Source organism: Typopeltis vanoorti, chromosome 14, assembly GCF_054136105.1.
Source record: "Typopeltis vanoorti isolate ZY-2024b chromosome 14, IOZ_Tvanoo_1.0, whole genome shotgun sequence".
NCBI lineage: Eukaryota > Metazoa > Arthropoda > Arachnida > Uropygi > Thelyphonidae > Typopeltis > Typopeltis vanoorti.
This window is the reverse complement of record NC_143562.1, coordinates 78052853-78069040: the sequence shown is the minus strand read 5'-3', so window position 1 is coordinate 78069040 and position 16188 is coordinate 78052853. Positions and strand designations below refer to the sequence as shown.

General features: G+C 36.6%; 1 protein-coding gene across 2 annotated transcripts in view; it reads left to right on the top strand.

Annotated features, from left to right (window-relative positions):
• Nucleotides 1-16188, top strand: part of IleRS-m (Isoleucyl-tRNA synthetase, mitochondrial) — a 384064-nt gene that overhangs the window by 354576 nt on the left and 13300 nt on the right. Inside the window, exon 21 of one of the 2 annotated variants that reach the window (XM_090403396.1) lies at nucleotides 15424-15614. In XM_090403396.1, the coding sequence (XP_090259522.1) occupies nucleotides 15424-15614 (191 nt within the window). Of the gene's footprint in view, nucleotides 1-15423; nucleotides 15615-16188 lie in introns of those variants that run through there. The other variant, XM_090403397.1, reaches the window with a different exon arrangement.

Sequence of the window (16188 nt, the reverse complement as noted above, 5' to 3'; positions counted from 1 at the left end):
ACAACATTTATTTTTTCTGCTAAGACAATAATTACAAAGGTCATAAGTTACTGAAAAGTTAAACCACACAACCATTAAATACACATTAGAATGTAAAATTCATGCAATGAAGCTCACAGTTATTTAACACTAAGTTACTTTATAAGGAAGTTTCCTGTGACATTGCTATACAAAATTTGTGCACTGTGATCACAAGTAACATAAACTCATCCTTTAAAGTAGTAACTTAAATCTTGTCTAGCTACATACACTCCTTATTAGCACTATTCCCTATCTTACAATTAAACACACATTCTGTATCCAAACACGTAAATAAACATATTATTTTCTCATAACACTTTTGATCTATAAACCACCTGATTTACAAACACTTAAGTAACACACAATTCCGATACATGCTTAAACAAAAATATAAAAGATTTTACTTACTCACATAACCATGCATGAACTGTCCCAAAAACATTTACAGCAAACCACCTCAGGATTTGACCATTTCTTTCCTGGAAAATTTCTTCTTGCTGCTAGGACTTTCGCTGGTGGTAGATTTATAGAACCTGCCTCATCGAGATACTGCTGACATAAGAAGTTCTCAGATCGGACACTATGGACCCTCTATGGCCTGGGGAAACGGCCAGTTGCAGGAATATGGCTGGACACTAGGAAATGGCCGACACCTGTGGAAGAATGGCCGGCGACTACAGGGAAAGACCTTGATGACGACTGAAGAAAAAGTGAGCCAAAAAGGAGCATGAGCTAAGAGCTACAAGCTTCTTATATATCACACTTATTCCTTTGTTCTCACGGTCTGCTTTTCCGGGATGAGCCTATAGCGTTATGATATCAATGCTGCCTGTTTCATTAACAACATTTAGCCTCATGACCTTTGGCAGATATTTGTCATTGATAATCTGGCTAATCCTTACTGAGCTTTACAATCAAGTCTACCTATATGCACTTTTACAGCAATTCTTATAACATTATATTCAGCACATAATATTTATTTTCACAGTACATTTCAAATATTAGGAAATACTGAGAGAAATAAAATTGTGAAAAATCGGTTGCGAAAATTAAACATAGCAAATTATTAATTTTTTCTTGCAACAGATTTTACAGTATATATGCTGCATATTCATTACATTTCTCCAAATTAATTTAAAACAGTGAATTTTATAGATTTGTCCTATCACATTACACTCATTGGTTATGTACAGATAAATTAGACCATCATCATCATCAAATTCCTGCTATGTACCCTCAAGGGGTGTACAGGATATGACAGTACTACATGAAAAAATTACATCATTACTAACTTCCTATCTACAATTTTCCTCCAAACCAGTCTGTTACTTGTCCAGACTCCAACATTATCAGATCTTATATTTCTATCGACTAAGGCACTTTGTACCGTATCAATCCACCTATATCTTGGTCTTCCTCTGGGTCGTTTTCCTGCCAACCTGGCAGAGAACACTTGTTTTGCTAATCTTTCCTCTCCCATTCTATTTAAGTGACCATACCACCTGAGATTAGCTCTGTTAACACATTCCTGGATGCTGACAATGTCAAGTTCTTTCCTAATATCCTCATTTTTAATATGATATTGCCATTGATGCCATCTGTTCACGCCTCTAATCTTTCTCAGTACTCTCATATCTGCGGTCTCTAGTCTTTGGTCAAGTGTTTTACTTCTGACCCAGCTCTCAGATCCATAAGTTAAAACTGGTTTGAACACTGTCTTGTATACAGCTAATTTAGTGTTCCGACTAATTTCTCTCTTATTCCATATGAATTTATTCAATTGACTTCCCACCATACCAGTCAGGATCCTTTGCTGATTCTGTTGTCTATTTCTAAATTTAATGTACCATCTTCAGTAAAAATTGTGTCTAAGTAGCTGAAATGTTTTACTTGTTCCACAGGTTCTCCATTCACAACACAGTTGACATTTTCAATGATTCTGCCTATTTTCATTGTCTTTGTCTTTTTATTGCTGACCTTCATACCATATCTATTACAACAGCTATTCAATTTAGTCAGAGAATCTTGCAGACTTGTAGCGGATTTATTTAGAAGTATAACTTCATCCGCATAAAGCAAAGAGCTGACATTAACATCTCCAATTTTGATATCAGGTTTAATACCACTTTCCTTCATAATGTGATCCATATAGATAATGAATAACAGAGGGGATAATGTACATCCTTGTCTCACACCAGATTTAACATTAAACCATCTTCCTGTACTTCCTTCAATTCTAACTGCTGACTTACAACTCAAATAAAGACTAAGTATTGCTTGATATAATGCCCCATTGACACCATATAACTGCTGTGTATTGAATAGCTTCTCTCTTGGCACCTTGTCATATGCCTTTTCCAAATCGACAAAACTTAAATACAGATCTTTGTTATATTCCCATGCTTTCTCGACTATTTGTCGTAAAGTGAAGTTCTGATCCTGACAGCCTCTATTTGGCCTGAATCCAGCTTGTTCTTCACCAAGCTTTTCTTCCACAATTCTTCTCAACCGTTTCTCAAGTATACTGGCATAGATCTTGCCAGGAACACTTACTAGGGAAATACCTCTGTAATTCTCACATTCAGTTTTATTTCCCTTTTTATATATGGGTACTATGAGAGCTCTACTCCAATCATCGGGAATTCGTCCCTCTGTCCAGGCTTTCTGAACTATGCAGTGCAGCCACTGTAAGACTTTTATACCATCATACTTAAGCATTTCTGGTCGAATATCATCTACTCCTGCTGCCTTTCCACATTTCAAGCCTTTGATGGCTTTTTCTACTTCAAGTATGGATATGTATTCCTGACTGCATGCCTGGTCAGTGTTTTTTATCACTGTGCTGTCATCACTGCTTGTTTCATTTAGCAGTTTTTCAAAGTAATTAACTCCATACTTCAAGGATATCTTTTTCTCCTGTTTTCATGTCACCTTTATCATCTCTAACTCCTTTTACACACTCTTTCCTCCATTCTTAAGCTTCTTCAACAACCTCCAGAAGATTTTACCACCTTCTTGATATTTATTTTCTATATTCATGCCAAAGTCCTCCCATGACTTTTGTTTAGCTAGTTTTACACACTGTTTAGCTTTCTTACATTTGTCTCTGTATTCTGTAAGAGTAAAAGCTGACTTATTTGCCAGGAACTTTTGATATGCTTTCTTCTTTTCCTTCACTGCCTCTTTAACTTCCTGTGTCCACCAGGGAGTTCTGATTTTTTTATCCTTGCACACAACCTCACCACATGCCTCTCTGGCAGAATCAATCAATGTTTTCTTCAGAGTTTGCCACTGAATCTCCAAGGTTTGATTCCTGTTCTCAAACTCTTTCATTTTCTTTTCAATAATCTTTCTGTATTTTAGTCTACAGTTCACATCTGAGAGCTGCTCAACTTTTATTCGCTTTAAAACTTTCTTACATGTTATTCTTTTCAATATGAAATTATTTTATCCTGCTCAAGACTAAATAGTGATCACTTCCAATTTCAAATCCTCTGTACACTCTGGTGTCCTGCACCAGGGAGAAGACATCACTATCAACAATAACATAGTCAATGAGACTTTTCTTATTCCTAGCCTCTTCTCTCCATGTGAATTTGTGCACATTTTTATGTTGGAACATGGTGTTAGTAATAACCAGTCCATGTCCTGAGCAGAAATCCAACAGATATTTGCCATTATTATTAGCTTTGCTCTTTTCTCCAAATTTTCCCAAAATATTTTTGTATGTCTCGCAATCATTTCCTACTCTGCTATTTAGATCCCCAACAAGGACCAGCTTTTCCTTTTTCATTGTGTCAGTTGCTTTTTCTAGAGCGTCAAAAAATTCCTCCACTTCTACCTTAGTAGAACCTTCTGTGGGACCATAGGCACAAATAAGTCTCATTGTCCAGTTCCCCCTTCTCATATTTGCCCACATTACTCTACTTGAGACTGACTGCCATTCAAGAAGAATAACCTGATATTTTGTGTTGAATACTATGGCTACTCCTTCTTTTCCTTGATTGTCATTGCCTGAATATAGCATTTTGTATTTATTGCTCAGAAAGATCTCACCAGTTTTTGTCTTTTTTGTTTCAGAGTCACTCCTATTATGTCGATCTGGTACTTATCTAATTCCTCAGCTAGCTCCATTTCTTTGCCATTCAGGCTTCTTACGTTGATAGTACCAATCTTTAACTCTGGTGATGTTGAGTTGGGGTTTGTTTTCAGATTTGTTCCAGTGGCTGACTTTTCGCTGTTCGCCCTGGTTCCCTGGCGAAAACAACGGGGGCCTTGTTTAACCGGGCGACGCCCCAGCCGGCATGAAATTTTGTCATGTTGTACAATCATTTTTTATTTTGGTTTAACCAATAAGAATACAATTTGGTCGGCTAAATCCCAAATTGCCAGCCCATCCTCGTTCGTTCAGTATCAAAGTAGATACCCAACAGGGTGCACCACGAGAAGGTGAGGATTGGACATTAGGTCAGAAGCCCTGGTCGGTTCTCCGCATTCCTTTAAAGGCTATGTGGAGGTCTCCTCTCAGTTATATAGCTTTGACCCTTAAGCACCCCTGGTGCCGTGACCAGGATAAATTAGACACCTTATCATATCTGACTATACTATCTAAGGTTGATTCTCATAGTAGACTTGTAGAAACAACAGGATAGTTTGTTATAGTGGATAGTTTGTGAATGGTGAATTTCTTTTTAGCATAACATTGTACTTAGGGGACTCAGGGTCAAGACTTTCCATTAGTTTGTTAGAGCAATGCATGCTTTTGTGAGACTTGGCTGTATATTGAAATAGCTGGATATTTTTGGCAATTGCTTCAAGTCAAGATTGAAAATTTGAAGATGCTTTTTGACTGTCCATAGTGGCCAACTCAAGAGCTATTTAAACTCTAACACCCCATTACAATAAACAGACAGTCAGCCTGAACACTATCTTAAAACTCATCAAGCCCTATTTTCTTATTAATATGTGGTTTACTACCTCCTTTTTTAACTTCTCTTCCACCATTTCCTTCTGACTGATTCAAGCTTTGTACAAAATCATTCTTATCATTATGAAATTTCTTGATGAAATGCTCATTAAATATTTTGACTATCCTATGCAGTGGTTAGAGCCTCCGTAGCTCAGTTGGTATAGACGTAGCCCTTTGGTCGGAAAGACCTGGGTTCGATGACATGAGGAACCTTTATCTGGTCTCTTTTGACTAAAGGTGAGTTGGCCAGTCTCATACGGAGGTAGAGGGTTTTTTCACCTGGAGACTCGGGTTTTTCGTCCCTCAGAACAGGCAAACCGCCCCCGTGAACACACACCGCTACAGTTATGAATACTTACGCCATTATGTGGAACAGATAGGGTCCTCACCATACGTCATTACTCCCGTAGTTAACCATGAATAACATCATGGTAGTCAATCTCCAAGATAGGAGACGGCACATGAATGGAATGGAATGCAGTGGTTACCTTTACATGACTATTTTGGAAAACTCCCTATGATTTTCTTGATTTTAGTTGACCAATACTGCATCCCTTTTTCCCTTACTAGAAGTTACTTTCCTTATCAGTCTTTACACTCCTTTTGCTCACACATGGCACCCTGTTATAGGTTTTGCAACTTCTCAGATATTGCAATTGATATATTGCCTTCTATCTTATTCAACTTAATTGCAGCCTGCTTGCTTAATCTCACCACTTATCCAGTTTATATCTATTTTATTGATACCATCACTTTTGGAACACATTCAAACATTGTAAATGCTAATATTTCTAATAATAATATTTGGGAAAGAAGGTCTTAACTAGACCTTCTTCCCTAAAACACACACACATTATTGATCTGTTTACATCCCAATTCCCTAATCCATGCTATTGCATTAGACTGCCTTCTAAGAGTTTGATAATTATATGACTATGATGTCAATATCTCATTGTTGGTTTCACCAACTGGAGATGTAGTTGATTGACACTTCATTCACGTGACATCTTCTAGTACCATAATCAAATCAGAATGATGTCTCTGCTGTCATATGCTATCTAAGGTAGCTTTCTTCAAAACTCATAAATCAATTTTTATTGGTCCTTGATGTTACTCCTCATTCCAGTCTATTTTTCCACAATTAAAGTCACCATCCTCATTTTATTCACTTTTCCATATCATTTCATCACTTTATACATGTATAGACTTGTGACAATATCCCAACAAATATCATAGCCTGTCTACAATACACACACACACACCATGTGGCCTCAGAAGCACCGCCACTGTTTCCCCTCTTGAATCAACACATAATTCTTGTGTTATTAATGAAAGTCTTCCCATCCTTCCTATCTTTGTAGAAAGTACCATACCCTTCCATATGTATTCCTATCAGTATCATTTCAAGCAACCATTTTACATATAAACAATCTTTGGACAAGCCAAGCCAACTCCATTATTGCTACTAATTCTTTCCCTTTATTCCTGACATTTGTAATTACCATAACTCATTTTGGAGCCTGTAACCAGCCATATCTACGATGACCAGCGGCCGATCACAAGTGCATCTGTACCCGCTAATGAACTCCCGTGATTTAATCGCATCAACAGTACACGCGTCGCTCGAGGCCAAAAACAGGAGACTCAATGCCATTATTCTGAAGTTGAGGTATGCCACAAACTGGGTCAAATTAAGAACTCCATCCTCCTTCAATGCCTATACTGAAGCCCAAAACAGATGCAAAAAAATTATCAATGATTCCAAAACAGAATTTGAACGGGCTGGAAACTTGCAGCCTGTCCTAGCAGTGGCCATGCCTTTTGGTTTCTTGCCAAAACAATTGGTCGCAACTTTTTCCCTACACTACTCCCACCCCCTATCATACCCAGATGGCTCAATTGCAACATCACCCACAGAAAAAGCTAATCTCCTGGCTTCACACTTTGCCTGCAATGCACGCATAACCGACAATGGCAAATGCCCCCCAGTCATTCCATCTGCCCAACATACAATGCCCCCCCCCTTGTATCCTTTTGCCAGAAAAAGATCATAAACCTATTGTCAAAATTAGACACAAAAAAAAGCCCCTGGCTCTGATGGCATTCCTCCAATTGTCCTGAAGGTCTGTGCAGCAGAACTGACTCCTATCCTTTGCCATCTGTACACTATCTTACTCCACTGGTATATATCCCAAAGTTGGAAATTGGCCTATATTCAACCCATTCCCAAAAAGGGAGACAAATCACTGCCATCTAATTACCACCCTATCTCACTTACCTCAATCCTATCTAAAGTGATGGAGAAAACCATCAATTCTCAACTACTACTCTACCTTGAAGTTACCCAGCTATTAAGCAACCACCAGTACAGATTCCGCTGATGCCAATCAACAGGTGACCTGCTTTCATATATCACCCATCTCTGGACATATACCATGGAAAAATTTGGCAAATCCCAAGTAGTTGCACTCGATATCTCTAAAGCCTTTGACCAGGTCTGGCACAAAGGCTTACTAAGCAAATTTCCATCATTTGGACTGTCTCAGGACTTCTGAAGATGGATTGCCAGCTTCCTGTCTGGACTGTGTAATGGTAGATGGCTCCCTTTCCTCCCACTATACAACTAATGCTGGGGTTCCACAAGGTTCAGTTCTCTCACCGACCCTCTTCCTTCTATACATCAATAACATACTTCAGTTGACTTCCAACCCAATACACAGTTTTGCAGATGACAGCACATTGCACTCCTCCCTTTCATTTGATAAACTTTACCCTACACAACTTGCTTCAACCCACAGAACATCAACCACAACTTCCCTTAACGCAGACCTCCAAAACATTCTCCGGTGGGGCTCAGATAACCTCGTCAACTTTAATGCTAGTAAAACCCAGTTCTGTCTTATTTCCCACAAACAAGAACCAATTTCCCCCAGTATTATTTTTGATAACACTCAAATCCCCAGACGAGATGAAATTTCTCTTCTCGGAATTACCATGACATCAGGCCTCTCCTGCCATAAACACATCACAACCATTGCATCCTCAGCTTCCAAAAAACTAGGCTTTCTCTTTTGCTCAAGACGTTACTTCACTTCAAAACAACTGTTAACCTTATATAAATCGCAAATTCACCCAGCTATCGAATACTGTTCCCACATTTGGAGTGGGGCTCCCAAAAAGCTCCCTCAAAATGCTTGACTCAATACAGAGGAGAGTAATTAGATTGATAAATGATCCATCGCTTACCGACTCACTCCCCCCCCCCCCCCCCACTTTCACATAGATGTTTAGTCTCTGCAATTTGTATATTCTACAAATATTTTCATGGAAAATGCTCATCTGAAACAACATCAATAATTCCCCCACGCTGTACTAAACCCATTGGAACACGTACAGCCACCTCCCAACATCCCTTCACAGTACACCTTGAAACCCACAAAACAAGTTTCTTTTTCCTCCTCCTTCATCCCTGCTACTGCTGTACTGTAGAACAGTCTTCCCCCTGAGGTATTTCCCAAGGAATACAATATACAGGCTTTCAAATCGAATGTTAACAAGTTCCTCACTTCCCATCCCACTACCCATATACAGTACTAAAGTACTATAGGTTGACCAGCCAACCTCTCATATATGGGCCCAACATTAAAAAATAAATAAATAAATCTACTCACTTCTCAGCTCTGAACACTTCCATCAGAAAGTATCTTTTTTTCTCCCCAAGACATAACTGATCTTTGTGCATCCCAAGCCATCCATTCCATCCTATCTTCTACTTGACCAACTCTAATACACATATTTACTTTTGTTTCCATCCTTTCGATTGTTTGCATGTCCCATCACTAGTTCTTTCTCCCCCATCTATTCACATCCTCTCCCTTCAGTCTCACATCTCTTACTTTCTCTCAGCTCTCATTCACTTTCAGTCTTTCCATTACATGCTCTACTGATACAGTGCAACCTAATTCAAGTACAATCTATAATGTTTCACTAAACCATCAGATGTATCTCTTGCATTCACAAAACTAGTCCCTTCCACAACCATGCATAGCATTCCTTATGTTTGTTTGTTTGTGGTCTCACCTCATTGGTCATACGAGGTGGATCTATGCTGATTACGCTAAATTATCATTTCTTTTATAAAAGTTTCTTTTATCATTCTTAGTATTCTCTTTCTGATTATTCAAATAATTTGTTTTTAATACTGCTCATGTACACTCCATGACTGAAGTTTCAATCACCTTGAAAATAAATTGTGCACTTTTGTGCTAGTACTGTTGAGGCTTTGGAGGATAAGAATGAACGAAAAATGCTTAAGATAGTACTGCAGATAACAAATCGGAATGGGATAGTAAGAGTCCGAAGCGACTACTGCACTTTATGTACAGTAATACCAGAAGTATTCAAAACAAGGGTGAGGAATTTTCTGCATTGGTCAGTTCTTCACTGAAAGTTGACACTAGTGAGATACAACTGATAGAAGATGATACATTTACCAAGATAGAATGTGATGGGTATACTATTTCCAGGGAGGATAGAGAAAGGACGAGGTATTGCTGAAATAGCACCCAAAAAGAGTAGGAGTTCAGCAGGAAGTCAGTGCATTTGAGTCCAACAAAACAAAAAGTACAGTATATTTGCTACTATAGTCCAGAGAACAAAGAATGATATGAATTGGTCAGTAAGTTCAGTGAGTGAAGAGCAGTTAATTATTTTGGAGACTTCGACTATGGGAACTTAGACTGGAAGGAAGAAAGGATATATGGGCAAAAGGAAGAGGAAATATGTAGTTACTAAGTGATAATTACCTGAGGAGCATGTGTTGAAAGGTATCAGGGAGTTTAAGAGTGCTAGATCTAGTAATTATATCAGAGGATTTGTCTGTAATCAAGATGACCCGATTACTAACAAATGATAGTAATCATGCAGTCTTGACCAAGGAGGTGGCTAAATGTGTATAATTTTTTTTTTATTAAGAAGGGATATATATGGAATTACAGAGCAACTAAATACAACAAAATCATGGACATCTGCTTGAAGCAGTGCCATGGCATAAGAAACTACAAGGATTGGATGTTTGATGGTGCATGAAAAATGGTAAAGAAGTATTTGAAGGAAGTAGTAGCAGAATTCATACCAAAAGTCAGAAGGATAAATCAAGTGTCAATTAAATTGACAAGTAGCATCATCTAGCAAGAGTTGCAAAAAAAAAAAAAAATGTTGAGAAAGGTAATCAGAAAGTACATTAGCTAAAGTACAAGGAGGTGGCTAAATGTGTATAATTTTTTTTTTATTAAGGGATATATATGGAATTATCAGAGTATAAGATGAAATTAGCTATGCAAGCCAAAGGTAATCCTAATAGAAAAGGATGATGAGTTGTTTGGATGATGTATGAACTATTGTGTCTAAGAAGGGAAAATGGTTATTTCTTTATTTTTCTGTTGTGAAGAGCATATGAGCAGAGTTAATCTCAGATGGTATGATAACTTAAACATAATGTGAGAGGAAAGGTAAGCAAAATAATTGTTTGATGCCAGAATGGCTGAAAAAAGTCCCAGAGGAGGAAAACCAAGATCTACTTACATTAATGCAGTTAGAAGTGTCTTATGTGACTGAAGTATTTGACAGTATTGGAGTCCTGATTGATATTTGACTAATTTGGAAGATTGATAGGGAGCTAGTAATAATAATAATCTTTTCATGTAGTACTATCATGGTGTCCTTTGTATAAACTATTTAATGTTATGATAGGACCACATGATCCTGTCTACATAATCTGCTATGTCTGTTATTTGCACATTTTCCTGAGGGATAAAAATCCAGTTTGTGGGATGAAAATCTCTGTCACTTCCATATGACACCTAACTTACTTTCATTTGAAGAGGTCCTTATAAAGGCTCCATATTGTAGATGGCATTCAAATGCCTTTTCAGCCACAGTCAGTATGGACTGTTCAGTGTACACAGTCCATAAAATACGTACTTTCATGTTCCAAAACTACTAGGTTTTTGGCTGATTTTAAAACATTAATTTTTTGAAGATGGCTGTATGAAGATTTGAAGATCTTTTGGAAGGTTAAAGATTTTAATATAGTAATGAAAATTAAACATAACCAAATGAAAACTATATACGGTGTGCATGTATAGTTTGAGTGTATACAAAGTGTTTGGACTTCATATGGCAGCTTTGTATGGTGAAATGGTGAAGCTCACCTTTGTACCCACCCATTCTCCTCTCCCCAAGAATACTTAACTGATTCTTAGCCCACACAGATAATTGTGTGATATAAATTTTCAGCCTTTTCATGACAGAACCTGTTATTTAGGGGGGGGGGGAACTAATAATCATTAAACAAATTAATTAAGGTAATTTTTCTGGCAAAACTCCCATGTTACTCCTCTTAAAAACTATTATTTTTACGGCTATTTTGCCTGCTTCTGTTTAGGAGTGCCCCTTTTTTAATGTCATTGGCTTTTTACTCAAGAATTCCTAGGTCATTGCAGATGTATTTTTAGAGACAAATAATGTAGCATAATCGAGAAAATTCGCACATACCTTTTCTTGGATGCTGTTGCCTGTCTTCTTTCTGTGGTGTGCATACTTCTGCTGTTATGGTGTTCAAAGAGGAGTGGGGGGGGTGGCAATGTGGGAGAATTAATTTGAAAAAACCTTTTTTTTTTTTTTAATATAATATATACATATATTATATTTAAGGGTAGGTGGAGTCCTTTTTTTGTAGGGTGGGAAAAGATGAAAAAGGGGACTGAAATTATGAAACTGTTTTTTAGAGGTAGGGGAAGGTTTTAATTAAATTATCTCAACACAGAAAAAAAAAAAAAAACTAACACAGATTTTTAAAAATCACAACTATCCCACACAACTAATAAATTATGCAAACAGGACAGCAAAGACCCGTCAAAACAACCCAACAACCAAAACAAACTTCCCAACCCAAAAAAGTTATCAAACTGCTATACATCCAGAACACATATAAAGCCTACAAATACATTTTCAAACATACAGGCTACAAACTGGTATTCACCACAAACCAAAAATTGGCAAACCTTCTAAAACCCACTAAATCTCACACACAGAAAGAAATATTAGAATACCACAACGTAGTCTACAAATTTCCTTGCCAAAAAGACTGTGATATCACCTACACAGGTTCTACCATCAGGTCTTTATGGGCAAGACTACAAGAACACTTCGGTGATGACTGTAACATCCCTATTCCAGAACATTTAAACACTAAAAAACGCAACATCAAAAAGAAAAATAGAATACAAAGTACAGGGAAAACAGAAATAGCAGTTCACGTCCTTGAACAGAAACACATCCTGCAAATCGACAAGGCCATCATAATAGACAGACAAGATAACAAAACAACGCTTAGAATATTGGAAACAATCGCCATAAAATGTGACGAGAACTCAATCAACGTCCACCAACCCTACATAATCTCCGAGCATTGAAAGCTCCACAACATGCAACATAGGTCACAACTCCGACCAATAGGCGATAACGCGAACACCTCAAAGGCAGAAACACCAAGCCGACATGGCATAGCATCCACTTCCTGCATGAGTTCAGACGACGATCCATGCGGTCAAAACAGCTCGCACCCTGTCAACCCTATCCCCCCCCTTCCCCTTCCTCTAAAAAACAGTTTCTAATTTCAGCCCTCTTTTTCATCTTTTCCCACCCTACAAAAAAGTGCTTTGCCCACCCTTAAATATAATATATGTGTGTATATATATATATATATATAAAAAACGGTTTTTTTTTTTTTTTTAAATTAATTCTCCCACATTGCCCCCCCCACTCCCCTTTCAACACCAAAAAGCAGAAGTATGCACACTGCAGAAAGAAGACAGGCAACAGCATCCAAGAAAAGGTATGTGCAAATTTTTTTCTATTATGCTACATATATTTGTCTTTAAAAATAAATCTGCAATGCCCTAAGAATTCTTGAGTAAAAAGCCGATGACATTAAAAAAGGGGCACTCCTAAATAGAAGCAGGCAAAATAGCCGTAAAAATAATGATAAATGAATTAATTTAATAACATTAGAAACAATCCTCTGTTGTGTATATATATATACACAACAGATATATATATATATATATTGATCCCATACACAAGAGGTCAAGATACCCATAAAGCACATAAGTGCTGTGCGTGGGATGCAGATGACTGAGATAGAATTTTTTATTTTATTTTTTTATTTTGAAGAACTGCAAGTTGTAATTGTTTGGGAATACTTAATGAGGAAGGCTGTTCCAGAGGACACAGCTGAATAGAATAAAAGATGAAGAAGAGGATAAGCAGGTTTTGTGCATTTACAGTTGCAAGTAAAGGAATGCTGGATTGTTGCTGCTCTTGTATTAACAGGTGCAACTAAAAGTGAAGGAATGATAATTGCCAATTCTCTAGAGCAGTGATCATGGAAGTACCTGTAGAATAGACATAGTAATGAGCCTAATTGCCTGCCTTTGGACAGCATCAAGGATTTTAATGGAAGTTTTAGGTACACTTCCCCAGACATGGGAGCAGAATTCTAGGCATGGGCAGATTTGGAATTTGTATATGGTTAGGAGTTGGGTGGGTCTGATGAAATAATTAATTTGATAATTAAATAAAAAGGAAAGGATAACTTTATTATTATTATTATTTATCATGTAGCTAAACATTTTCAAAAAATGTATAGCAGAAAAATGCATTATTTCTTGTAATAATTAGAAATGTTAATATAAGAAAGCTTTGTTACTCATGGCTCATTGAAAACTATTTGATTATGATATTTTTATTTATAAAAAGGACTCACCTGAAGTGTAGTTTTTTTATTTCCGTAACATGGACTTGAAAGAAGAAATTATTGAACTTTCTGACAATGTTTACATGGCATTGAACTGCTGACTTGCTTGCAAACACTCTTCACCTCACTGCCATGTTGATTACTGCATCAGGCAGTAGTGCGCTTCTGCAAACATCGTACTTCGGAAGAAGAAGTTGAAGGAGTTTGAGATAGAAAAACAGAACAGCTGCCACGTTCATTAGAACAGAAAAAGAGATGACGTTCTAGAGAAGGGAATTGGAAGTTTTAGGGAATTTCGGAAGCTAAAAAAGCTGGATATGAATGTTATGAAGGAAACAAATAATTATCCTAAAATTAACAAATGAATTTCCTTTATATAAACCTTTATATAAAGTAAAGTTGCTACAGATAAAAAGTGATTATATAGATTCTCCCAAAGCAAAGGACATTTTCTTTTTGATGTGGTATGCAGAAAGCGTATTCCAGCTAAGTGCTATAAACCCACAAGAAAAAATCTTTTTGAATTTAAAGATAATGATAAAACTTCTATAAGGAAACTGGTAACTTTAAAATTATCTTCATTTTCTAAAGAAGTAGGAAATGAACTGATACTGCAAAGAAGATATGAAAGAAATACGCTCTTTTTTTAAAGAAAGATTGTACAAAAATTATTTTTTTGTTTTAGAGGAAAAACAGGTATGAGTTAAGAAATTTATATTTTAGAGCCATTATTGGCCGCTGAAGAAACTGTTTTATGAGTTTAAGGCGTGTGTATTCTCACAAAATCCTGTGATCTTGAAGAGGGGAAAACTTATATAATGTTTATGTTCTTTAACTGTGTTAAATGTGTGAGCCTTTATTCTCTTTAGGAGATAATTTATTCAAAATGAAAAATTGTATGTTTTCATACTTGTGAAACATGAACATTTTACACACACACACTATTTAAGATAATACAGAAAAATCTACACTAATATTTATTTACAAATAATAATTTGTAAATAAATATATTATTTTGAATTTCCTTTGTGTCTCGCTTAATCTCTTAATTTATCATAACAATATCCTGGGTATGAATCTGTGGTATTAATCAATTTATTTTTGTTTGCAAAATTTTTCTTTTTCTCCAAAAAAAAAAAACCTGACTATTTCTCTTTGAAATAGCTGGTTCTTAAAAAAAAAAAAAAAAAAAACACTATATAAAACATTCTCCTTTGTAGTGCCAGAGAACACGGGGTTGGGAGTGAGCAGAGAAGGGACACTCTGTGAGAGAGAGAGAATACTTGTACAGGATTGTGATCCAAGAATTGCTGAGAGGAGAGCAGAGGTGATCTGTACAGTGTATCTGGAAGGAGATCCAAAATATTGAGAATGAAGCGAGTTATCGAGAATTCAAGTAGGTAGGTGTATGGTTTGTGTTAGGTCATTATTTATGGCAAAAACTTCTACTTCTCATCCAGCTTGGTCAGTGGTGTTCAGATAGGGGAGCCAGTTGGAATTGTGGATATAGCAGTCAGAAAAGGCTGGAAATGTCAGCTTTTGTTGTATTTTTTCCTAATTAATTAAATTTTTGCCACAATATTAGTATGATACATTTTATGTTTTTTTCACTTAGGTCAGCTAGGGGTGTTTAGAACAGGTTGGATTCAGTGTGATGAAACTTGGCACCAGACAGATCTTGCAGAAATTATGCAATATGCAGAGTATGTCAGGGAAGCTGTACAAAGAGCACGAGTCTTAGCAAAAAATAACAAAAATCTGAATGTTATTTTATGTGGTTCCAATAAATTTTTCAAATGCATAAAGGTATGTTCTTGTCAGTTTTTGTTTGTTTATCGATTGCTTGTATATTTTATTAATAATTTAGTGAGATTTCCACACAGCATTGCTTGTTTTTTATTAGCAGTCATATTTTGCTGATATTTGTGCAAAATATATAAGACTGCTTATATATCTGCAGTCGCCCTATTGGACCAAGCAAACTGTCAATTTATGTATAAGAAAAAGCAAGGAGATAACTTGTTATGTCTATACACAAATGCCAGGAGTATTAGAAAACAAGCGGTTGAGTTTGTTGCTTTGGCAAATACATTGTGGTATAAAATTGTTGCCATTAGTAAAACTTGGTTCTCAGAGTCAGGTGTAACTAGATTTGTGTGCAGAGGATGTAGTATTTTTAAGAATGACAGAAAAGATAGAAGAGGAGGGGGATCTGATATCAATAGTACTACTATTGATATCAGATGACTCGAGTCCAGTTACAATAGGAACACACGAAAGCAGTAGTGGTAATTGTAAAAATTTGTAACTTAATAATGCCAGAAAGCCTTACATAAAATTTTACAGAAGTCAAGCCCAGTAAGATTGTAACCTGTATGTC